Source organism: Pseudonaja textilis, chromosome Z (genome assembly GCF_049901715.1).
Source record: "Pseudonaja textilis isolate UNSWEBS1 chromosome Z, rPseTex1.2, whole genome shotgun sequence".
In the NCBI taxonomy this organism is placed as follows: domain Eukaryota; kingdom Metazoa; phylum Chordata; class Lepidosauria; order Squamata; family Elapidae; genus Pseudonaja; species Pseudonaja textilis.
In genome coordinates, this window is record NC_142008.1 from 128,498,959 (window position 1) to 128,523,783 (window position 24,825).

Below are 24,825 nucleotides of genomic sequence, written 5' to 3' on the forward strand. Positions count from 1 at the left end.
AATTTTATAAGAATGCCATTGCAATACTTTTGCAAACTTTGCTTATTTTAAAATTAGCTGATCTTTATGATTACTCATTGCAATCAAGCAAGGCAGCTAAACTCTCAATAAAAGCAATGAGGGAATACAAAATTTAAAAACAAGTGAAAACCCTTGCAAAACTGTCAGTGTAGAGCGCAGATCACTGTGGAGTTGCTCTTCTAACCTGCAGAATCATAAACCAGGATTTAGTCACATTGTCAGCACGGGTGGTGTGACCAAGCTGGGTTATGAAACATCTGCAATAATACCATAGAATCATAAGGCTAGAACTCAGAAGTCTTCTAATCTAACCCTCTGCTCAAGTTTCATACCATCCCAATCAAATGGTTGTCCAGTCTCATCTTGAAAACCTCCAATGTTGGAGTATCCACAATGCATAGCTGTCAGGAAAAGTTGTCCATCAGTGCCCTAGAAAATAAGTCAATCCCCTCTCCTTTTGATTGCCCCCCAAATACTGGAAGACAGTTATCATGTGTGTCCCCTTTCCCACTTCTCCAATTGGCTAGACCTACCTAGGTCCCTCAACGTTTGTCATACAATTTAGCTTCCAGATCCTTAACCTTCTTTCTTGCTCTTCTCTCCATACTTTTGAGGTTTCGATTTTTTTTTAATTGTGGTGATCAGAACTGCATATTTCAAGTATGATCATGGTTGTAAGCAAACAACATGATTACAAGCAAACATGCCCAGAGAACATTAAAAACTCCCTAGTTCAACCATCTACTAATATTCTCATTTTTTTTGAACCTATCTCTAACTTGGTTTGTGGGTCTTCCAACACTGAAGCTTTCATCACTATACCTTGCTGCTGATCACTTTCTTTTCGTCTTTACTTCTATGCTTTCTAGTATTAAGCAGGGGTGTCAAACTATATTTTATTGAGCGCTGCATCAGGGTGGGTGTGGCCTTCAGTGAGGTGGGTGTGGTCTTCAATGGGGTGGGCATGGCCAGGGTGGGCTTGGCCAGCTCAATGTCACTCATGTCAGGGGTACCTGTGGTGTCCTGAGAGCTCTGCCAGGGTAAACGGGCACCCGAGCTCTGTTTTCAGCTGCAATGGCCTCCTGCAACTCTCTGCCAGAAGAAACGGAGTTTGGGAGGTCCATGCATGCCCCCTACAAGCTCAGTTTTTGCTGACAGAGGCACCGCTGGCCAGTACTTCACTGTTTCCAGGGGGGGACACGGGCCAGATCTAAGGCCCAAAAGGCCTTGAGTTTGACACCCCTGTATTAAGGCCTTCCCCAGAGAACCAAGTCTTCCCATAATATGCCCAAAGTATGATCATTTGAAGCTGGTCATCTGTGCTTTGAATGAGAATGCTAGGTTGCGATAAAGAAGAACGTTTGCAACTCAGGCTTGAAATGAGGCCTCCTTAGTTCTTGCTGAGCTTGGTTGTTTTCTTGCAGGTGTTTAATTACACAACTAGATATCATCATCATGTACCTCAGAGAGACAAAGGAGCCAAAAATTGTAGGTTGATTTGTTTGATGATCCACTTCTTTATTTTCTTAAACTGTCCATGTTAATTTTAGACACTTCTCTCACATCAAAATTCGAATATATATATTGACTGAACAACTGTGATCCACACAGTGAAGTATTTAGTAGAAGAAATTTTAACTGGAGCATTTACTATATTCCTCCAATACTTTAGATACATAGAAAGAAATGTTTAAATTCATACCTACTATAAAATATGTTTATAAATAGAAAATATGTGTAGCTTAGGGTCAAAGTGTGGTGTCCTTGTTGCTCTCTCTTTTATGGTTTTCTTGCAGACATTTCATTACCAAATTAAGTAACCTCATCAGTGCAATACATTTATTACAATTGGGCTGAAATTAGCCTAAGTGACCCTTGAAAGGAACTTTTATTTTTCACAAAATGTAATGGTGAGCAAATTGATCTGAAAGGAAGCATCCGTGCTGTGAAAGAAACAATTAACATTTTACAGCTTGCTCACAACCATAGATGTGGTTAACTCAAGTATGCTGCCCGTTTCCCTTACCGGTAACACTTTTTTAAATAAAATTTTGCCTTTCCTATAATTTAGCTGTCAAGAAAGGTGCTGAAAGACTCAACTTTGTGTGTGTTTTTTTCTCAACTCAACATAGGTGACAAAGTAGTCATTGTGGTATTAACATTTGATGAAAGGACTATGATGCATGCCACCTCAATATTTAGCAGGAAGGGGAGATAGAAAAATAACCAAGAAATGTTTTTTTTAAATGTCCCAGCTCCTAACTGAGGTGCACAACTGAATTTAGTCTAACCTTTCAAAAACCATGACTTGTGACAGGATAATTTGGAGAAGCCGATATTGGCTTCCTCTAATTTTCTGAAAGATATTTCTCTCTGAAGGGTTGCAACCTTAGTTAATCACTGTTGTGAACCCATTGTCTTGTGATTTTTGTATGTATCATATGCAAAAAACACTGAAATGGAAATTCAGGAAGAACAGGAGGGAAGCAGGGACATCGGTTGCAAGGGAACAGGATTAAGATGGCAGCATGATTAAACACCCACCATCTTTTATCGGTGTCACCTATGATTGCCATTATGGCAACCACCATCTTGAATTTTTTTGACCCTTCCCTGCAGAGAAGGAATTTGGGCAATTTCTTACAGGACAAAAAAGACATGAAAAGTAGGACTATGTGAACCGGAAGTTAATTCTCTTAGCCAAAAAAGCCACATCCTCATTTTATTTCTGTCCTGAGAAGAATTGCCTCTCATTTATTTTCTTCTCTTCCTGTGAGCCCTTTCTTAGTTTCTTCTTTTTATAGTGAGATCAATACTTAAGATAAAATACCATAAGATAAAATGTCCAAAAGTTTAGGGATAAATTGAGATTAATTAGTGAGAAAGTTAAGGTGAAACTATGCAATAATTTTACATAGCAGTAAAATTATTTGGAAGAAATGAATATTTGGGAGAAAGGGGTAGGAAAGGAGGATTGGAATTATGTAACATACTATTCCAATCCTTTCCCATCTACACTGGCTACCAGACTCAGTTCAAGGGGCTGGTTTTGTTTATTTATTATTTATCCCCACTTTATTGCTTTATAAGTAACTCAAAGAAGCAAACTACATGATTACTTTTTCCTCCCCCCTATTTTCCCCACAACAACTGCCCAGTGGAGTAAGCTCTGAGACACTAATAGGCCCCAAATTACCCAGCCTGACAAAAAAAAAGAGGGAGAAACCCTATATGTGTGACATGCATAGAAAGCAGTTTGTCCTAAATTCTGTTTATCTGAATTAGCACTGGACTCACACTTAGGGTTATGCCTGGTGTTTCCACCAGTGGTGCCAAGTGATCACCCACCAGAAACTCCATGCAGGGCAGCAACCTTATAAATGTCCTTATTGTGACAAAGGATTTTGCGATAGCTCTATCCAGATGAAACACAAGAGATGCCACACTGGAGAGATGGTGAATAAGTGGGGGGATCGTGGGTTGACCTTTGGGCCAAGAGACTAACTTCTGGAACATCCGGCATTCCATAGAGATGTCAACAAGGACTATCATATAGGCCAGTGTTTGAGAACCCTGACGACTTTAAGATGGGTGGACTTCAACTCCCAGAATTCCCCAGCCAGCACACTCCTCTTATGGGGGAATTCTGGAAGTTGGAAGTCCACCGATCTTAAAGTTGTCAAGGTTGACAAAAACTGGCCAAGACATAGACTAGCTTCCTAGAACCTTACATAGAATACTTATTCTCCATGAAAAATTGGACAACATCCATTGATCACCTCTGTAGATTTATCTTCATTCTTGATCGTGTGTTTCCAGTGTTGGTTAGCCTTGAGGCCTTCATCCCTTCCATTACCATGAGAGGAAATGGGTAGGAAGGCAGATGAGCCTGGGATGAACTTGGATGCTGGAATGATGGGTAATGCAGATATGTCTCTTTGAAGCTGGGAATTCAGAGTGATTCCCACATTTGGCATTTCCATGAGGAAGGAAGTTTCCCCATCATTCTTAAGTAGCAGGGATGTTTGAGGCTAGAGAAACAATTCAGGTGGGAAGGCAGATAAATGTGACATAAACGCAAGGAAATTTCTGCAGAAATAGATACTCTACTCTTTCTCCTGTGTTAACATTATAAGAATATACAATTTTCCCATCCCTTTGATTCTACCCACATATGTATTATAAATACGTGCATTGCACTTCTCCCAGATAATGTCTGACAGTGTTTCTTAACCTTAAGAACTTTAAGTGTTTTGAACTTCGACTCTCAGAATTCCCCAGTCAGCATTGGGGAATCCTGGGAGTTGAAGTCCACCCAGCTTAAAATTGCCAAGGATAAGAAACTGGTTCCTAATTGTCAGAATATTCATGATCTGGCAGAGACACGGTAACAAGGTCAGCCAATGGGAGCTGAATTAGAAACTGAAACTTAAAGAGAGTCTGGGCATGGTTTATCTCTGTTCTCTGCTCCAACCTTTTGAAGCTACTGCTTGTGTTTTGCTTGTGTTACTTTGGAAGAATCTACTATTGGTATTGTACATTTTACTCATGTATTATTATGTATATAAATAAGTTAATGAATCGTGCTGAATCAGTCGTCTATGTGTGCTTTCTGGATTTGATTTCTGCAATAAACTCTAAAACTAATGACCAAAATATTGTCCACATCACAAGCTAATACTACTTTTTTCAGGTGCAGTAATAGTCAACTGCAGAATAAATATGGAGACATCAGAGACAGATAAAATACAACTACCAGCCAATTGTAGCCCCCACCTAATTGTGGAGGAACAGGAGGTGAGGAGCATTCTGAGGGCCATGGACCCTAGAAAGGCTGCTAGTCCTGACAGTATCTCTGGCCAAGTGCTTAAAGACTGTGCTGATCAGTTGACTGGAGTCCTTACCAGGATCTTCAATCGGTCTTTATCCAGGGGTGGGATTCCACCAGTTCACACCTATTCGCTAGAACCAGTTGTTAACATTCTAAGCAGTTCGGAGAACTGGTTGTTAGAAGAAATTACTGGCCTAATCCTGTAAGGAAGGCAGGAAGGAAACATTCTGGTGTTGCTTACAGAAACTGCCTCTCCGTTAACCCTTATTACTTTCTTGGCAGGACTAGACTTCCTGTCTCAGGAACTTCTCTGGAGTTTTTCCCCCCACCTTTGCTGGCACTTTGCTTGTGTGGGGTGACCATTCAAAGTTACATGACCACCAAGCCACACCCACCAACTAAGCCACACCCACAGAAACGATTGTTAAAAATTTTGAATCCCACCCCTGTCTTTATCCCAGTCCACTATTCCATCTTGTTTGAAGCTTCCATCATTGTTCCTCTGCCAAAGAAGTTCCCTATCAATAACCTCAACAATTACAGACCAGTGACACTCACTCCTATCATCATGAAGTGCTTTGAGAAATTGGTCTGCTAGCATATCATTTCTGGTTTTCCGCACACATTTGATAAGTACCAGTTTGCATACAGAAAAAATAGATCTACAGAGGATGCTATAGCCATCACTCTTCGCACTGCTCTGACTCATCTAGAACAGCGGGGGCTATGTGAGGATGCTTTTTGTGGATTTTAGTTCTGCATTTAACACAATTTTTCCACATAGACTAGTGTCTAAACTTCTGGACTTTGGGCTTTCCAACTCAATCTGCCTTTGGATTATGGATTTCCTGACTGGCCGCTCACAGAGGGTCAGATTAGGTCATCATACCTTTTCAGCCCTTATTCTTAACCCTGGTACACCACAGGGTTGCATGCTGAGTCCCTTACTGTATACTCTTCATGTGCATGACTGCATTCCCACTCATGCTAGTAATACTATTGCTAAATTTGCAGATGATACAACAGTGGTGGGACTTATCTCTGGGGGAGCTGAGTCTGCCTATCAAGATGAGGTGGACCGGTTGCTTTCGTGGTGTGGAGACAATAACTTGGTCCTTAATGCCAATAAGACCAAGGAGGTTATAGTGGACTATAGAAGGAACAGATCAGACATTCAGTCCTTGCTTATCAATGGAGACTGAGTGGAGCAAGTGGCCAGTTTTAAGTTTCTGGGTGTTACCCTAAAAGAGGACCTGACCTGGGGTGCCCACATTGCAGCCCTGGTCAAAAGGGCCCAGCAGAGATTATGCTACCTGAGACTTCTCAGAAAACAACTGAATGAGAAATTGCTGGTGACCCTCTACCGCTGCACCATAGAGAGCATTTTAACATACTGCACCTCTGTAGGTTTTGCCAATTGCACAGTGGCAGGTAGGAAAGCACTCCAGAGGGTTAATGTCATTGCCCGGAAGATCATTGGTTGCCCTCTCCCCTCTTTGGAAGAGCTTTATAGCTCCCGCTGCCTTAAGAAAGTTCAAAACATTCTCAGAGATCCATGTCATCCTGGGAACCCCCTTTTTTTGAACTATTACCATCTGGCAGACAGTACAGAATAATAAAAATAAGGACAAATAGGCTGAAAAACAGCTTCTATCCCAGGGCAGGAGCTCTTTTGAATTCTACTGTATAGTGCAGTGTTGGTGCATTGTCGGGGGTTTTCAGTTCAATGTGTGGAGGATGAAGGATGTCTGTTGTGTTTATTTTCATGGTCACGTGTGCACTGAAGATGATGTTTGATTTCATCGTATGAGGTACAATGACAATGAAGTAAACTAAAATAGACTAAATGACTAATATCTTTTCTGTGTAATATTTGAGGAATATATGACTTGCCTATCTCTCTATCCCACACACTTTGTGTTATAAATTCCAACTCTGTACTTCCCCAAATGGTCACTGATGACCGAAAAGTTGCCCACACAGCAGCCTAATCATTATTCTTTTACGGCACAGCATTAGTTAAATCACTGCACATCAAACAAGGAACTGGATCCAATCTGGCTTGGTCATTGGGCAAGAGGTTTAGTCTTCGGAGCTTTTGGATTCACGATGGAAGTGAAAGTTCTTCCGGGACCAGGATGTGTCTGGTGAGGCACGTATCCTGGAATACGTATATTTGCCTTCACTCATAGGGAATTAGAAGTGAAAATAAGGCACTTCAGTCTTCCAAACCTTATTTAGTTTAGTTCCTCCACAATGAAGTGGAGGCTACAATTAGCTGCTAGTTGTATTTTATCTGTCTTCGATGTCTCCACTTCAAAGCGAGCAAAGTATTGATTCAGTTCCTCTGCCAATGAAGCATCCCCCTCAGCAGGGATGACAACTGGTCGGTTGATGGTTTGTAATTTGTTGAATCCCTCACCACACCTGCCTCATGTTATTGCTAGAAAAATTATCCTCAATCTTCCTCTTATAATCAGTCTTGGCCTTCCAAATACCTTTCTTCAGATTAGCTCTGGCAACACTGTTTCTTACCCCATCACCGGACCTAAAGGCCTTGGTCCTGTCACGCAAGAGGCACTGGACTTCCTTGGTCATCCAGGGTTTGATTGGGATAGATCCTAATATGTTTATCCACAGTGATAGTATCTGTGCAGTGTTTAATATAGCACAGAACAGTTGCAGTGTGCTCCTCTAGGTCAGGGTGGTAAAAGATGTTTGTGTTCTCAAAACAATCCTGAAGTTGTTGGAAAGCATCTTCTGGTGAAGATTTCACTGTCTTTATTATAGTCAGAGCCCATCTCCTAAAAGGGATGTACGCTGGTGCTAAAAGCAGTGACGTATAGTCTCATTGCCCCAAATGTGGTAATTGTATAACCTTATAGCCATGTTTGATGTTGGTATATACTTTGTGCGATATGTTTGCTCCTCTAGTAGCACACTTAACATGCTGATAGAATTTAGGGAGCGCTTCTTTTAAATCAGCTTGATTTAAGTCCCCTGCTATGATATGTACAGCATCAGGATACTTATTTTGCTGATTACTTACAATGTTATACAAGAATCCCAAAGCTATGGTAGCATTGGCATCAGGTGGGACATAGGGTGCAGTAATCAAAACCACGCTGAATTCCCGCTGAAGATATATGGGTCTACATTTAAGAGTCATGTACTCCAGATCCATGGAGCAGTGGCTGTCTACAGTCTTTGTATTGATACCATACATTATAATTATATTATAATTAATGATATTATTAATGATATTATAAAGACATGGTTAGCTCAAAAGACAATAAACCTGATTCTAATTGCTTGGTTTTTTTTTAATTAAGTGAATTTTATTATATAATACAGCAGTGAGCAGGTAAAAAGTTGGCATAAAAAACTGAGTGGCAGAAGGAATAGTCGTGCTCTTTAAACCCGGCCAAGTCGTATTATAATAAAAGCCGCCATGGGGATTTACACAATAAGGTTTTTAAAAATGGCCCTGATGCAGCCTAATGGCGAGCTGTGACATATTCTCCTTCCCTGCTTTCTCTACGGGGTCATTTATTTTAAATAAAAGAAGGATTGTCATCATTTGTGGCATTTTTTTCAAGGGGAAATAAAAAACTGAAGACGCAAGTGGCGGGGGGCGAAGATGTTGTATCCTTTTTTCCCCTGCATTAGCTGGTCCCTTATCAAAAGTTCCTTCAAGGAAGTCCAACAGGCCATAAACCACAGAGCTCCACATCAGGCCACAAGGAGACAAAAATAACCTGCAGCAGGGTCAATGCACAACTTGCATCCTGGTTATCTGAGGCAAATGCATAAACTGCAGCATCATACAACCATGTATGTTTTGTCAGTCTCCCCACTGTTGAAAAAGGCCCTTGTGCCACCAACTCCCTTAGAAATATCGACACCCCTCTCCTCTCCTATCCCAACTCACAAAGGAGTCACTCAATGCATCGAAGTCCATAAACTAAGCTGGAAGACTCCAGACATTCCTGAGCATCTTCTTAGCATCTCTTTCTGTTGGCAGGAGCTTCTGGGAGATGTTTGGATGGTCACAGTTCTGTATCCATACACAATAAAAATAGAGGTCGGCTAAGGAGTTACTGTTGATCTTTGGTTGCAATGGAATTAATTTGGGGGTTGAGATCAAGAGGTCTTTGAGACAGATCTGAATGGAGTCACTGCTCTCCACAAATTAAATACCAGGATAAAATTATCCAGATTTTCTAAAGAATTTTGGATGTGATTAAGCTGGCTCCCACCAAGATAGCTTTATGGTTTAGAAGAGCTGTAGGGCAGAGCTCTCAACCCCCAGGCCTCCAACCCATAAAGCTGGACCTAGGGGTAAAAACACCAGAGATGTGGTTCCATCACATCCTGGTCTCCTGAGGACTTCACCAGCTGATCTTGGAGATGTGGCTTAAGGCAGGGCCTCCTGTCAGAAGTGCTGGTGCTGGAGTAGGGAATGGGGGCTTAAAGGTGGCCTGGGATGGGATGGGAGATAACGCTGGGCTGGCTCCTGAGAAGAGCAGGAGGAGCAGGTCCGACTTGCTTCCTTTGTTGCTTGCTTGCGAGTAGCTCTGATCTACAGGCGTGGTTTTTGGCAATGGTGGATGGGCTCCCAGGTTGAGCCCCTTAAGGCACAGGTATTTCCCCCCACCCCCCATGCGTGGCAGCGGGTGTGGCTCATTCAAAAGCCGACGATGCCCCCCCCTTTCCCACGCCATCAGGAGGCGTGGCCTGACCCCAGCAAGGCCAGGGCCCTCCCAATCACCCAAAGAGCTTGATAAAGCAAGGGTGGCAATAGGGCTTCTCGTTTTGCTCCTTGAAGGTGCCTTTGTTGAGCTGCTTGAGGCAGAAGGCACAGACAAAATGCTCCGGGTGGAACTTCCGGCCCATGGCGGTGATGCAACGGCCAGTGATGGGTTTCTCGCAGCCAGAACAGAGCGAGCCGCGTTGCTTGTGGTAATGGATTTCGCAGAAGGGCCGCCCGCCGTGCTCGAAGAAGCTGCCGTTCATGAAAGGGGTGTAGCATTCCTAGAACAGAGAACAGACCATAAGGGATTAAAGAAGGCCACCTCTACAGGTAGTCCTCAACTTACCAACCATTTGTTTTAGTGACTGAAGTGACAACTGGACATAAAAAAAGGGACTTACACAATCAATCCTCTTGCTCATAGCCGTCACAGCATCCCCATGGTCACGCAATCAGAATTTATGCACTTGTATTTATGTGATAGTTGCAGCATCCTAGGGGTAATGGGGTCACCATTAGGGACCGTCCCAGCTGACTTCCAACATGCGAAGACCGTGGGGGAAGCTGGATTCACTTAATAGCCGTACAGTTCACTTAAAAGCTGAAGTAATTCACTTAGCGACCATGGCAGAAGACATAAAATTGGGTGGAGCTCACTTAACAATTGCCTTGTTTAGTAATGGAAATGCTGGTCCCAATTTGGTCACGTTGAGGACAAATTGTGGTCATACGTCAAAAACAACCTGTAACAAAGCTACATTTTTCCTTCCTGAATTGTCCCTTTTGTCTTAGCTGCTCTTGCCTTCTAGCAGTTCTGTGCACACACACACTGGGAACAGGCTCTCCTTGTTCCTCTTCCTTGCTGCTGCCAGATTCTGGAGGCTCCGGAGTCAACACATAACTCCCAGGTGGTCCTGGCCCCATCTCTGTATCGGGCGAGTCCTTTCTAGAACCCCGGACTGGTCCCTGTTCTTCATCACTGTCTGATTCCACTGCCGTCTGCACAGGCTGCTGGCGAACCACAACAGGAGGCGTGGAAATCAGCTGTGCTGTGCAAATCAGCTGAGCCTATAGGATAGGATCGGTGTGGGTGGGCGGGCGGGGCCAGCTGATGGTCGGAACTACCAGTTCACTACTGGCAGCAGCCCAACAATGCGAGGCCGGTTCACAATCTGTGGGATTTGATGGCCTCCAAGTAAGGCTTGATCAGAAGTTGATTTTAGGATGAACTATTAGAAGATGAAAAATGCTGGGATTTGTGCGCCAAGTAGACCCACACGACGTTCTTTATTTGTTCTTAACTTAATTTTTTGTTTAGTAATTATCTTAACTTGTTTTCCTAATTTGGGCAGATCTTTCTTTTTTTAAAAAAAAAAAAGTTCCTTGCCTTTTATCTTTCTTGAATTCTGCCCAGAAACCCTTTACTAAGAGTCCATTTCTGCCAGATGGCATTTTCCCCCTTAATTTGTGCTGTGCGTTCTGGTTTAGATGGCATTATGTACCTATAGTCCTTGACTTACAATAGTTTGTTTAGTGACCGTTCAAAGTTACAACGGCACTGAAACAAGTGACTTAGGACCATTTTTCACACTCAAGGCCATTGCAGCATCCCCAAGGTCACGTGATCAAAATTCAGGCACTTGGGAACTGACTCATACTTATGACGGTTGCAGTATCCCATGGTTCATGTCACCCCCTTTTGCGACCTTCTGACAAGCAAAGTCAGTGGGGAAGCCAGATTCCCTTAACAACACTGACACGATTCACTTAACAACTATAGCAAGGAAGGTCATAACATGGGGCAAAACTCATTTTAAAAATGTCTCACTTAGCAACAGACATTTTGGGCTCAAGTCAACCTACTGTACATCAAGATCTAGGTTCCCAGCTGTTTCAAGACTCAGCTATGGACCAGATCCGGGTGTTCTGGGTTTCAATCACACCTTTAACGTCCCAAAATGAGTTTCTTGGAGGTACCATATTCCCCAATTTCAGAGCCGTCTTCAGCTGGCACAAAGGAGTCGAGTTATTTTGCCAAGCTAAGAGAAACATAATAAGTAAAATCTTAGGTTGCTTTCAGGAGCTAGCACCGAACTGCTGTTTTCTTCCTCTTGCAAATGTCAGTATGATTAACGAAGCAACCATTTTTCTTCTTCTCACCCAACTTCTATCACCTTTGCAAGGAAGAGCCACAAGTCGATACATCAACAAATTCTCCCCCATGGAGAATTCCCCTGTCAATTGAAGCTAGGGCAAAATTAAAACTAAGCCAATAAGACAGTGAGAGAAGAACCACAGCCGGTCAGTTTCATTTTCAGCTTGAGAACACAAAATGACTAAATATTCTCCTTTGAAAAGCCATTTCCCATCATTGGTTTTCTAGCCATTCTGACAAGATTGCACACAATCCAACCCTGGTCCAGAGCTGATGCTTACCCTGCAAACAAAACATTCTGGGTGCCACAAGGCGTTGAGAGCCGAGATGTAGTTCTCCAAGATGGCCTGGCTGCATCCTTGACAGCGAGTGGAGAAGAGCTCATAAAAGTCCTGGCGACAGTACTGCTTCCCGTCTTTCTCGTGAAAGCCTGCAGGGGGAGACAAAGAGTCAATGGGGAAGGGACCAAAAATGGTGCAGTTCAGCGGCCATCTAAGGTAAATCAGTAGTATTGCACAAGGCCCAATTCAGAATTCTTTTGCAATGTTGAAGCTGTGGAAATTTAGTTAAGGACACCACAACTTTCTCCAACCAGATCTCCAACTGAGATGGACCTCAGGCCATATAATGGGCAGCAGGCATTTGGGTGGGGACAACAGGAAATGAAATTTAAAAACCTTGAGGAGACCCTGGTTGGGAAGACTGGTTCTGTGGGCAACCAAAAGCCCATAACGGCCAACAAGCACCATGATACTCAACTGAATATTTGTGTTGCATGCGAAAAAGATTGTTACCCAGTCATACATTGTACCCAACCTTCTTCATGACATCATTCCATTTCTGCCATTCTCCCTATGACTTTTGGAGCATAAAAGGATACATTTTAAACATTGACGCAAAAAAGAGACTTGCTCATGATTTAGTAGATACAACCAACTGCCTTATATCATCCCTCTCAGATTAGATCAAGACAGAAAACACAACTAAACAAGCTTTATTTATTTATGTAGCGTATGGTAGGGATCACCATGTTGTGGCTGGCTGCTTCTGTGAAAGGAATTTTTTAGGGTGGTGTTATCTTTATTCGCGGGATGCCTAAATGCCAGTAGGCAATCAGAGGAAGCTCCTTTATTGTCCCTCTGCGGTTTATGTGCTCACGGGAATTGAGCCCACCGAGCTGTCGACCTCAGCAGCACGCAGACCCAGCGTCTTACCACGTGAACCACCACGGCCCCTACCACGGTTAATTCTACATTATTGCAAGATTCCATTTGAGAATTTAACAAGTCTGAAAGTACAGGTCTCCCACTGTCTCTTTTTCCAGCATGGCAAGAAGATTCTTTCTCTGCCTGTTACCCAGCTCCAGGTTCCCCCATTTCTTATCTAATCATCCACTAGGCAGCCTTTCTTCCTCCTGTCTCCCAAGGTCTTTCCCACATACCATTATAGATAGTCCTTGGCTTACAACCATTCATTTAATGACTGTTTGAAGTCACAATGGCGCTGAAAAAGTGACTTATGATTGTTTTTCGCACTTACGGCCATTGCACCATCCTCATAGTCACATGATCAAAATTCAGATGTTGGCAACTGACTCATCTTTATGAAGATTACAGTGTCCCAAGATCATGTGATCCCCTTTTACGACCTTTGACCAGTAAAGTCCACGGGGAAGTCAGATTCACTTAAACCACGTTACTAACTTAACAACTGCAGTGATTCACTTAACAACTGTGGCGAGAAAGCTCATAAAATGGGGCAAAACTCACTTGACTGTCTCGGTTTGCCACAAAAATTTTGATTGAGGTTATAAGTCGAGAACTACCTCAGGCAGTCCTTAACTAAAGACCATAATCCAGACACTGCAGTTCTAAAGTGAATGTGCAGTCATTAAGTGAACCAATGGTTCACTGTGGTGCAAAGTTTTCCCGAAAACCAGAACCAAGTACCAGTTTTCACCAAAACCATTGTAAAACACGATCACGCGACTGCAGGATGCTGCAAACCATGGTCAATGCAGCCATATTGCTCAGCTCCTGGAGCTTGGTCACGTGACTACAGAAGAGATCCTTTCCTAGGTTGGATGTAACTTTGGACAGTTGCTAAGCAACCGGTGGTAAATCAAGGACTACCTATTACCCAGGTGAAGTCAATTCCTGGCAAAATTTTGAACCCCACTGAAAGATCCGGCTAGCTTCATCTAAAGCAGAGGTCTCCAAACTTGGCAACTTTAAGTCTTGTGGACTTCTATGCTGGCTGAAGAATTCTGGGAGTTGAAGTCCACAAGTCTTAAAGTTGCCAAGTTTGGGGCCCGTGATCTAAAGAGACCCAAACGGGATGGAACTGGTCAAAGTCAAAATGTCTCCCTGCCAGCCGCCGTACTGACCTTCCTCTCCAAAGGGCCGCCTACACTTAACACAGCAGAAGTGCTCTGGGTGCCAATTCTTGTCCAGCGCAGTCACCATTTTCTGAATGGACCACAGGAAGGCCGAAGGTGGGAGGGGAAAAAAAAAAACGCTTTGTCAGAAATGCGCTAAACAAGGCTATTACCGCTGCTCTGCATTTCCCAGGGTTTACTTGCTCAGCCCTCTTTTTCAACCTCCTATGTTTCAACCCATTCCTGCTCTATCACCGCTCCCTGTGAATTTCCCAGCAAATTTAAAATTCTAAACCTATTGTTTGCTGGGTGCTGGCATTTACTTCCAGTTCCCTGGCAAAAAAAATGCCAGAAAAAAAATAGAGTTTGCTTACAAACCTGTAGTGTTTCTTAAAGACTGCAGAGTTGGCTTAACGACTGTCACCCCCTCCCCCCCAAAATGATGGTAAAATCAGGCACAGTTAGGTAAATTTAGGATAATTCATTGCAGCCAACTGCCCATGGCCATTTTGCCACAGCCAACTCGCCATAAGGCAACTCGCTGGGGTTGTATTTTATTTTTTCTTTTGTACACTGAGAGCATATGCAACAAAGACAAATTCCTTGTGTGTCCAATCACACTTGGCCAATAAAGAATTCTATGCTATTCTATTCTGTTCTGTTCTATATTCTATTCATTTCTTATTCTATTCTATTCTTATTCTATTCATTTCTTATTCTATTCTATTCATTTCTTATTCTACTCTACTCTACTCTACTCTACTCTACTCTACTCTACTCTATGCTGGTGACCTTCTACCGCTGCACCGTAGAGAGCATTTTAACATACTGCACCTCTGTATGGTTTGCCAATTGCACAGTGGCAGGTAGGAAAGCCCTCCAGAGGGTTAATGTCATTGCCCAGAAGATCATTGGTTGCCCTCTCCCCTCTTTGGAAGAGCTTTATAGCTCCCGCTGCCTTAAGAAAGTTCAAAACATTCTCAAAGATCCATCTCATCCTGGGAACCCTTTTTTTGAACTGTTACCATCTGGCAGACAGTACAGGAAAATAAAAACAAGGACAAATAGGCTGAAAAACAGCTTCTATCCCAGGGCAGGAGCTCTTTTGAATTCTACTGTGTGGTGCAGTGTTGGTGTGGTGTCGGGGAGTTTCGGTTCAATGTGTGAAAGGTGAAGGGTGTATGTTTGTCTTTATTTTCATGGTCATGGTCATGATGTGCACTGAAGATGGTGTTTGATTTCATTGTACAATGAAATGACAATAAAGTAAACTAAAGTAAAGTAAACTAAATCTATTCTATTCTATTCTTTTCTAATGTCAAGAAATGGTGGAATAGAATAATTAAAGAAAGGATGCCAGAAGAGGGATGAAGTGAAATGTGAATGACAAAAATTAAAATATTTTTTTAAAAATTATTTTAAATAATTGAATTGTTGAATTGACTTGTGGTGAGTTGGCTGAGACAAATTGTTCCATTCCACAGTCAGGTGCTGACCCACTGAACGATTGCCATGATTTATAACAGCAACTCTGGGCTCAATTATGGCCATATGTCAAGGACTATCATACCACCCACTTCCTGCTACCATTCAGGAACTGAACGTTGCAGGTGTTTACCAGGGGTGAAATTCAACCACCTCGGCCCACCTTGGGAGAGGTGATAGGGATAATTTGAATCAGTAAAAAAATCACCCCTGGTTGCTATTACTATTATACCAAGTATACCAAGCTATGTCCACAGAGCCGGTAGGGAAAAAAATTGAATTTCACCCATGCAAATAACATGACACCCAGTGGTTTCTAACCCTATCAGAGCATGAAAAACAGGAAAGGCCCTTGTAGTAGCTTTGTGGTCTGAAATAAAAAGAGAAACTGTCCCCCTACTGCTTATCTGGTGGTCAGGGCGTTGAGGAGAAAAAGAGATGAGTGAACAGACCCCAAAACCCACATTCAAGATTGGACTCTCAGAAAAACCACACACAGATCACACACAGCACTTGCTCAAGACCACACCAAACGTTTTCAAGCAGGAGGAGGGGAAAAAACTCTCACATCCAGAATGGGTTCGTTGCAGAATCCACAGCGGGGAGAGAAGAGCTGAAAGTAATCTCTCTCGCAGTAGGGGGCGCCATCCTTCTCAAAAAAGTTGCTGCCCCCCATCTCCTTCTGGCAGTAAGTGCAGACAAAGTGCTCCGGGTGCCAGGTGCTCCCCAAGGCAGTTACCACCTGGAAGAAAATAGAAGACGGGGAAAAATAGAAAGACCACGTCAACAACTGGCATGTTGTCTATCCGACGGTGACATGACAGTTAGTCCTCAACTCACAATAGTTTGTTTAGTGACCGTTCAAAGTTACAACAGTACTGAAAAGAGTGACTTAGGACCATTTTTCACTCTTACAACCAGTGGTGGGATTCAAAAATCCCAGAACTTCCGGGAGGGCCGTTTTTCACCTTCCTTAGGGTCCGGAGGCTTCCCTCGGGCCTCTGGGAGGGCAAAAATGGTCTCCCCGGGGGCTTGGAGGCCCTCTGGAGGGGCGGGGTGGGGTGGGCAGGGCCAGCTGGTCGGTTCAACTATCAGTTCAGCAAACCAGATATAAATTTAACATCCGGTTTGCCTGAACCAGTCCAAAACGGTAGAATATTATTTTTACAAATCGTTCAAGAAGATGAACATACCCAACATGTACCTTTCCCTCCAATTTTCAACAACCCCGTGAGGTGGGCTGGGCTGAGGGAGAGTGACTGGCCCAAAGTCAGTCAGCCGTTTTTCATGCCTAAAGTGGGATTAGAAAGCACGGTCTCCTAGGGACTGTCCCAAAGTTACTTATATGGCTTTCAGGCCCAACATGAACTAGAAATCACTGTCTCCCAGGGACTGGCCCAAAGTCACCCAGCTGGCCTTCACAGCTAAAGCAGGACTAGAAATCACGGTCCCCTGATTTCTAGGCCAGCACCTTAACCACCAGATTAATGAAAGATCTCTATGATGGATCTCATGGGATGTGGTGGCTCAGTGGCTAAGACGCTGAGCTTGTTAATCAGAAAGGTCGGCAGTTCAGTGGTTCGAATCCCTATCACCGCATAACAGAGTGAGCTCCTGTTACTTGTTCCAGCTTCTGCCAGACTAGCAGTTCGAAAGCATGTAAAAATGCAAGTAGAAAAATAGGGGCCACTTTGGTGGGAAGGTAACAGTGTTCCTTTGAGGTTTTGTCATGCCGGCCACATGACCACGGAGACGTTTTTGGACAGCGCTGGCTCTTTGGCTTTGTATAACAGAGATGAGCACCATCCCCTAGAGCCGGAAACGACTAGCACGTATGTGCGAGGAAAACCTTTACCTTTATTATGAAAGATCTCTGCTCCCAAAAGTCTCTTGTTCCTCTTTTCTTCCATGGATTGCAATTTATTTATTTTATTAATTAAATTTATTTGCCACCTGTCTCACTTACATCATAAAAACAAAAGTGCAAAATTAAATATTAAAATGAATGAAGATTAAAAGAGTTAAAACCCAGGATATGAAAGGGTAGATCTTCTTCCTAGTCCACCAACCACTTACAGTGGGGGATGCCCGCTTTGTGGCCCCAGGCCAATCAGCAGAGTCAGGTTTTGAGACTCTTTCAGAGGGCCGAGAGGGTAGAGACAGTCTCATCTTGAGGGTCACAATGTTCCAGAGACCGGGAGCCACAGCAGAAAAGGCCCTTTTCCTGTACACTGTGGAACTCAATGGCCAGTGGAGTCAGTTCCTGGATCAACCCATTTCCTGGATTCATACAAGGAAACTTAACTGTAAAGTAGCCAAACGAACTGGTTTGCACGAGGTCAAGAGGGAAGTGGGAAGAAAAAGACTACATTGAGCCTTTAAACTGAACTAATTCAGCCTTTTGTGCAAGTCCAGCAGTAAATGAGTTCAAGACATGGGTTGGCCGAGCCCTGCTAAAGGCCACTCATCTCATTGGCCACTCCAGTTCTGAAATGTCTTTAAAAGGTTCAGATCAGAGTACGCAGCAGCTATTGTGCTGTCCAGACAGTTTAGAGCTAATCGGATTTGGGATAGTTACTTAGGAATTGTGAGCTGCCCCTTTAAGGGAATGCATTGTGGTAAATGTAGTTAAAGGTTTCCCGGGAAATGTAGTCCATGTCACGTGACCACATCTGTAATCCTGATTGGTCACTATATTGACCCTTGATGGGTTGGGAAAGGCTCCCTCACTCTTGCCTGAAACCACCATACGATACCATGCTTCAATTATCATGGGGTTGAGACCTTTTTATCTTTCTACACTACAAGACAGATATGCAAAGGATTGGACATTAAGAAGAACTTCGTCACAAATGTGAGTTATGAGGATACCTGATGAACCAATAAAAATACTTTGTTATGGATATTTTGTGGTGTTACACTGTTTGCTTTATACCATCCAGAGAATAATAAGCAGAACAGTTATAAATAATAGAATAATAGACTTGGAAGGTACCTTGGAGGTCTTCTAGTCCAACCCTTTGCTCAGGCAGGAAATACCATTTCAGACAAATAGGTTATCCAATCTCTTCTTAAAAACTTATAGTCTTGGAGCATTCACAACTTCTGGAGGCAAGTTGTTCCACTGACTAACTGTTCTAACTGTCAGGAAATTCCTCCTTAGTTCTCGGTTGCTTCTCTCCTTGATTAGCTTCCATCCAGGTTGCTTCTTGTCCTGCCCTCAGGTGCTTTGGAGAATAGCTTGACTCCCTCTTCTTTGTGGGCAGCCCCTGAGATATTGGAAGACTGCTATCATGTCTCCCCTAGTCCTTCTTTTCATTTAATTAGACATACCCAATTCTAGCAACCGTTCTTCATATGTTTTAGCCTCCACAACCTAAGCCTAGGCATAAACCTAAGTCTACAGGACTAGAGAGGGCCAGCAATTTCTCCTTCAGCCTTCTATGATAATTCAGAAGGGCAGCAAAGGTGGAGAAGGATTCCACCGCAGTTAGCAATTCACAAGAAGGGGGAAAGTTTGGCAGGCAAATGCCTTCCTAATTCCAGATGCGACGTTGGCTCTTCCTTATTTCCCTGTTTGTACCTGTCAGATCGACCCAGATATGCAAGATGAGACTGACCTGCCCGGCGATGGGTTTTTGACAGGAAGCACACAGCCCCTTGGCTGTGGTGGAAATGCCTTGGCGGCTGAGATCCGACTCCAGCATCACGAGCATGCTATCCAGGTTCCCGCTGGGCTGGCCTGGGGACATCTGGGGGGACAGAGCCGTGGGCCCTGGGCAGACAGATGACACCACAGGCTGCTGAGCTGAGGGCACTTGGGCAGGAGCCGGTGCTGGAGGAACCGTGGTGGTTGTGGTGACGGTCGTGGTTGGGACAGAGGCTCCTGGAAGCTAAAGGTTTAGGGAACACAAGGTAGTTAAGAGTCACGTGTGAAGAGAGTTATCCATTGCTATTTCTCTTATTTGGGGCAAGGCTCCAGAATCGATCTGCAGAAACCTTAAGAGAAATGCTTTCTTCTGTGCTGGGAGAAAAGGATGTGAATTTACAACACAGGCGGTCTTCGAATTACAACAACAGTTCATTTAGTGACCTTTCAAAGTTGCAACGGCACTGAAAAAAAGTGACTTATGACCATTTTCACACTTACATCCATTGTCGCATCTTCACAGTCATGTGATTTATATTCGGAGGCTTGACTCATATTTATGATGGTCACAATGTCCTGGGGTCATGTGATCACCTTTTGCGCCCTTCTGACAACAGAAGTCAATGGGGGAGCCAGATCCGCTTAACAACCGTGTTACTAATTTAACAACTGTAGGGATTCACTTAACAACTCTGACAAGAAAGGTCATAAAATGCAGCAGAACTCACTTAACAAATTTCTCACAGAAATTTTGGGCTCCATTGTGGTCGTAAGTCGAGAACTACCTGTATGTTTTGATCAAATAAAGTTAGAATAATGCCTGGTATAGCTGGGCGGGGTGGCGGGGGTGGGGGAAACCCCAAACATCTAATTTCTCTGAGTAAACTCATGGCTCAAAAATTGGTCAGAGAATCTTCAAGCATTTTTTTTGTTTTGTTTTTAAAAACTTTTGCGGGTAGTTTCACTTCAGGAAAAAAGATTTTGAGGGCATCGAGAGCCATTACGTTCTAAGGAGGCAGCTGGAAGTAGAACTGGTGTGTGTTTGTGTGTATGCGTGTGTGTGTGGATATAGGCAATGGGTTGCTTTTTGTGCAGCCCAATTATTCATGCCATTTATTTTAATTTAGGCAAACCTAATCTTTCTACCTTGTCTATAGAAATTATGTGTTACGTAGAGGAAATAATGCAGGCTCTTGAACCTTTCTCAAAATTTCTATCTGTAGGAAATACGCACACACACCAATTGTACGCACAAAGCTTCTATAGTTTATCACAATCTTCTGCCTTTCTTTGCAACTAAGGATTTTTTTTTTAAAAAAGAAATCGCATTGTACCTTTTGCACTCAAATATTTGTGTGGTCCTTGGTGCTCTCTGAGCTTTTCTGGTAGACGTTTCATTACCATGCCAGACAACATCATCAGTGCTAGTAGGGTGTTGGGATTTGCTCTCTCTCCACTCTCTGCCACTGCCAAATGGCACTGATGATGTCACTTAGTTTGGTAATGAAACCACCAGGCTCAGAGAGAACCAAGGGCCCCACAGTTCAACCTTGAACTACAAATATCCTATTGATACTCAAATATCTACACTTACATGCATAATACTGTCATCAAACCCCAAACAGCCCTGAATACCTCTGGGGCCCCTTCACCTTCATCCCTAGGACTACCTCATCAGCATGCTTACATTGCTCTGGACGCGGAAATCTGACAGGGAAGCCATGAGCTTGTCCAGCTCCAGAGTCGCTGAGGTGGCCGTTGGCTTGGCAGATGGAGACGTTGTTGACCTGTGATAAGAACAGCCATGAAAAGGCGGGAAGGGGAGGTGTTTCTATGGTTCTCCCACTCGCAGGATGATACAGGTAATCCTTGACTTACAACCATTCGTTTTAGTGACTGTTAGAAGTTACACCAGCAGTGTAAAATGGGCCATATAACTTACAACCACCTCAGCATCCGTACGGTCATGGGATCAAAATTCAGGAACTTGGTAACAGGAATTTATTTATGATCGTTGCAGTGGTCCTGCGGTCATGTGATCAGCATTTGTGCCTTCTGACAAAGTCATTGCGGGAAGCTGGATTTTCTTAACAACCACACAATTCACTTAAAAACTGTAGTGATTTTCTTAACAGCAGTGGCAAAAAAGGTCATAAAGTCGGTTGAGATTCATTTAACAACCATCTTGCTTAGCAAGGGCCCCAGTTATGGTCAGAAAACAAGGACTACCTGTATGGCTGCTTCAGTTAAGGAGTTAGAGATGGGGTTACATATCTATATCCTCACTCTAATAACTAACTGCAAATCCTAAATGACTGTATCTTAAAAATCTCTCCACTGGTCATGCCCATAAGCCCAGAAATATTGACTAAAATATGGAATTGGCTACAAGAGATAGTGGAAGAACGAATAGAATTTAAACTGGAATTGTTTCTATTGGGAGTAGTCAAAGGAAATTATAGAAAGAAGATTAAATATATTTTATTACACATTCTGACAGCTTCAAGAATAATATACGCACAATGTTGGAAATAAAATAATCTGCCTACTGAGGAATTAATAATTCAAAAAATATTAGACTGTGCCAAAATGGACAAATTGATATTCAAACTTAAAGAGAAAGAAGAATTGGAATATTATGAAATTTGGGATAATTGGTATAATTGGCTGAATAATAGAAATAAAGATAAAGGTAATAAGAAAATTGTAGATTAAAGTAAATGATTGTACATAAAGATATATCAAATGTAGATATTTGTATGAGATTGATGTGTAGAATAATTTGTATAACAACAATGACACTATACTGTTAAAATCAAGATTAATGTGTGTTAAAATTGAAAAAGAACAACAAAAACCATTAAAAAAAGTCTCTAATGGAGAAACATCTTTGCATCCAATTTCCTATGATAGAAAAATCTGTCCTTGAAAAATTATCCTTTTTATAACTCTCAAAAGAGGGAACAGTTAGACTTACATACTGCTTCACAGTGCTTTTACAGCCCCCTCTAAGTGGTTTACAGAGTCGGCCTCTTACCCCCAACAATCCGGGTCCTCATTTTACCCATCTCGGAAGGATGGAAGGCTGAGTCGACCTTGAGCCGCTCAGGATCAAACTCCTGGCAGTAGGAAGAGTTAGCTATAGCAATAGCACTTAGATTTATATACCGCTTCACAGAGCTTTACAGCCTAAGTGGTTTACAGCCCCCAATAATTTGGGTCCTCATTTTAGGATGAAAGGCTGAGTCAACTTTGAGCCTGGTGAGATTAGAACTGCCAAATTGCAGGCAGCTGGCAGTCAGCAGAAGTAGCCTGCAGTACTGCATTCTAACCACTGTGCCACTACGGCTCATGGTAATGTATTCCACTTCAGCAGTGGATATTTTGATCTCTCCATTCTCTAGGCCAGTGTTTCTCAACCTTGACCATTAAGGTGGGTGGAATTCTGGAATTCTTCAGGCAGCATGGCTGGTTGGGGAATTCTGGGAGTTGAAGTCCACCCATCTTAAACTGGCCATCACAATGGAGAAACACTGCTCCGGGCTATAAAACGGGAATGCTAATTACCAATTTTGGTTAGCATTTAAATTTGGTGCATCAAAAACTATGTTTGTCAGACCTAGTGACAAATTCTGTCTCAGTTTCTCCCATGCATCTGCCACTTACCGGGATAAAGAAGTACCATCTGTCGAATCTTCCAATCTCTCTTTGTCCTTGTCTGTAGCAGGACTTTTGCTGGATGGGAATTGGGACATTATTTCATCTGGAGATAAAAAGGAGAGGAAAGAGGAAAGGAAGGGGAAGGGGAAGGGGAAGGGGAAGGGGAAAGGAAAGGAAAGGAAAGGAAAGGAAAGGAAAGGAAAGGAAAGGAAAGGAAAGGAAAGGAAAGGAAAGGGGAAATTTTTGAGTCATGTGCTATTCCACATACCAGCCATCAGAGGGCAGCACTGGCACACTTCTAGGCATGAAAGAACATCTGGAGAACACATATTACACCCACAGAGGAAGTACATGTTAAAAAGAAAAGCTTGGAAAATTGGGCAGAAATACATGGAAAGGAAGAAGCAACTTCCTCCTGCTGCTCTGAGATCTGGCTACCTCACCCAGGGCAGAGAAGGAACTTCCACTCTTCATTCAAACCTGCCTCATGTTGGAAAGTGCAAATCATAGGAAGCGGATGGAGGAAGGAATAAATGCTCCATTGCAAGGAAAGGTCAAGCCTCATGGGATATATTGGCAGTGGGTGGGGCAAATCTGCTTGCAAACAGGAGAGCCTCTAAGACGTAGAAGCGGACGGGATTGTTGCCGCCAAGAGAGAGAGAGAGAGAGAGAGAGAAACAGCCTTAGGCTGGTTTTGGAAGTTACAAACTTTGAGAAATGAAACAGACTTTGGGTGCCCAGCTTTATATCAGCCCAGGACTATTTACAACATGTTTTCAAAACTTGGCAAGCATAAAACGTATGGGCTTCAACTCCCAGAATTTCCCCAACCAGCACCAAATAAACACCCAGATACCACAGCCTGGAGCCAATTTTCACAGCCCTTTCACTCAAACCAACCCTTGTATTCTTGGGACTTTAAGGACCACCCAGATTTATTTACCTAGTACTGAACGTTTGAGAACATCTAGAGACTGGGGTGGGGGGGTCAGAAAAGACTCCATTTTAATTCTCACTCAACCATAGAGCTTACTGAATGTTTCTCTCAGCCTGACCTGACTGACAGGATTGTTGTGGTAATAATAAAAGAAGGCGAAATCCCAGCCACCCCAAGTTGAGCCTCAAAGGAAAAGGCAGAACATACATATAACTGCTAAATTAAGAACTCCAGGTAGTCCTCGACTTACAACAATGTGTTTAGTGACTGTTTGAAGTTACAACAGCACTGAAAAATGTGACTTATGACCATTTTTCACAGTTATCGAGTTATCTTTGCAGTATCCCCATGATCCTATGATCAAAACTCATATGATTCATGACCATTGATTGCTGTATCCCGGGGTCCCGTGATCCCCTTTTGTGACCTTCTGACAAGCAAAGTCAACGGGGGAGTCAGGTTCACTTAACATCCAGGTTACCAACTTATCAACTGCAAGCAATCCGCTTAACAACTGCGGCAAGAAAAAGTAAATGAAGCAAAACTCACTTCACAAATGTCTCGCTTAGCCAAAGAAACTTTGGGCTCAATTGTGTTCGTAAGCCAAGGACCACCTATAACAGCTAAATTAAGAACTCAGGTTGTCCTCTATTTACAACCACAATGGAGTCCAAAATTACTGTTGTTAAGTGAGACGTTTGTTAAGTGAGGTCTGATCACATGACCATGGGGTTGCGGAAGAGGTTGTAACTATGAAAAATGGTCATAAGTCACATTTTTCAGCGCCATTGTAACTTTGAATGGTCACTAAATGAACTATTGTTAAGTCGAGGACTACTGATAATAGGGAGACAAGGAGCGCCAAACCAGAAGATAACCTAAAGACCAAGGAGAAAACCTTATTCTGAAATCCTCGTGTCCCACTAGCTAGTCCAGCCTCAGTTTCAGGATCTGGAG

The 24,825-nt window shown here is 43.0% G+C and overlaps 1 protein-coding gene across 1 annotated transcript in view; it reads right to left on the reverse strand.

The window, feature by feature from the left end:
* Positions 1-8,168: 8,168 nt before the first annotated feature.
* Positions 8,169-24,825, reverse strand: part of TGFB1I1 (transforming growth factor beta 1 induced transcript 1) — a 32,938-nt gene continuing 16,281 nt past the window's right edge. The window contains exons 5-11 of the mRNA XM_026711941.2: positions 22,938-23,034; positions 20,959-21,058; positions 19,243-19,515; positions 16,191-16,364; positions 14,147-14,228; positions 12,042-12,190; positions 8,169-9,886 (exon numbers count right to left, since the gene is read on the reverse strand). Of these exons, the coding sequence (XP_026567726.1) occupies positions 9,620-9,886; positions 12,042-12,190; positions 14,147-14,228; positions 16,191-16,364; positions 19,243-19,515; positions 20,959-21,058; positions 22,938-23,034 (1,142 nt within the window). The 3' untranslated portion in view covers positions 8,169-9,619. The remainder of the gene's footprint in view (positions 9,887-12,041; positions 12,191-14,146; positions 14,229-16,190; positions 16,365-19,242; positions 19,516-20,958; positions 21,059-22,937; positions 23,035-24,825) is intronic.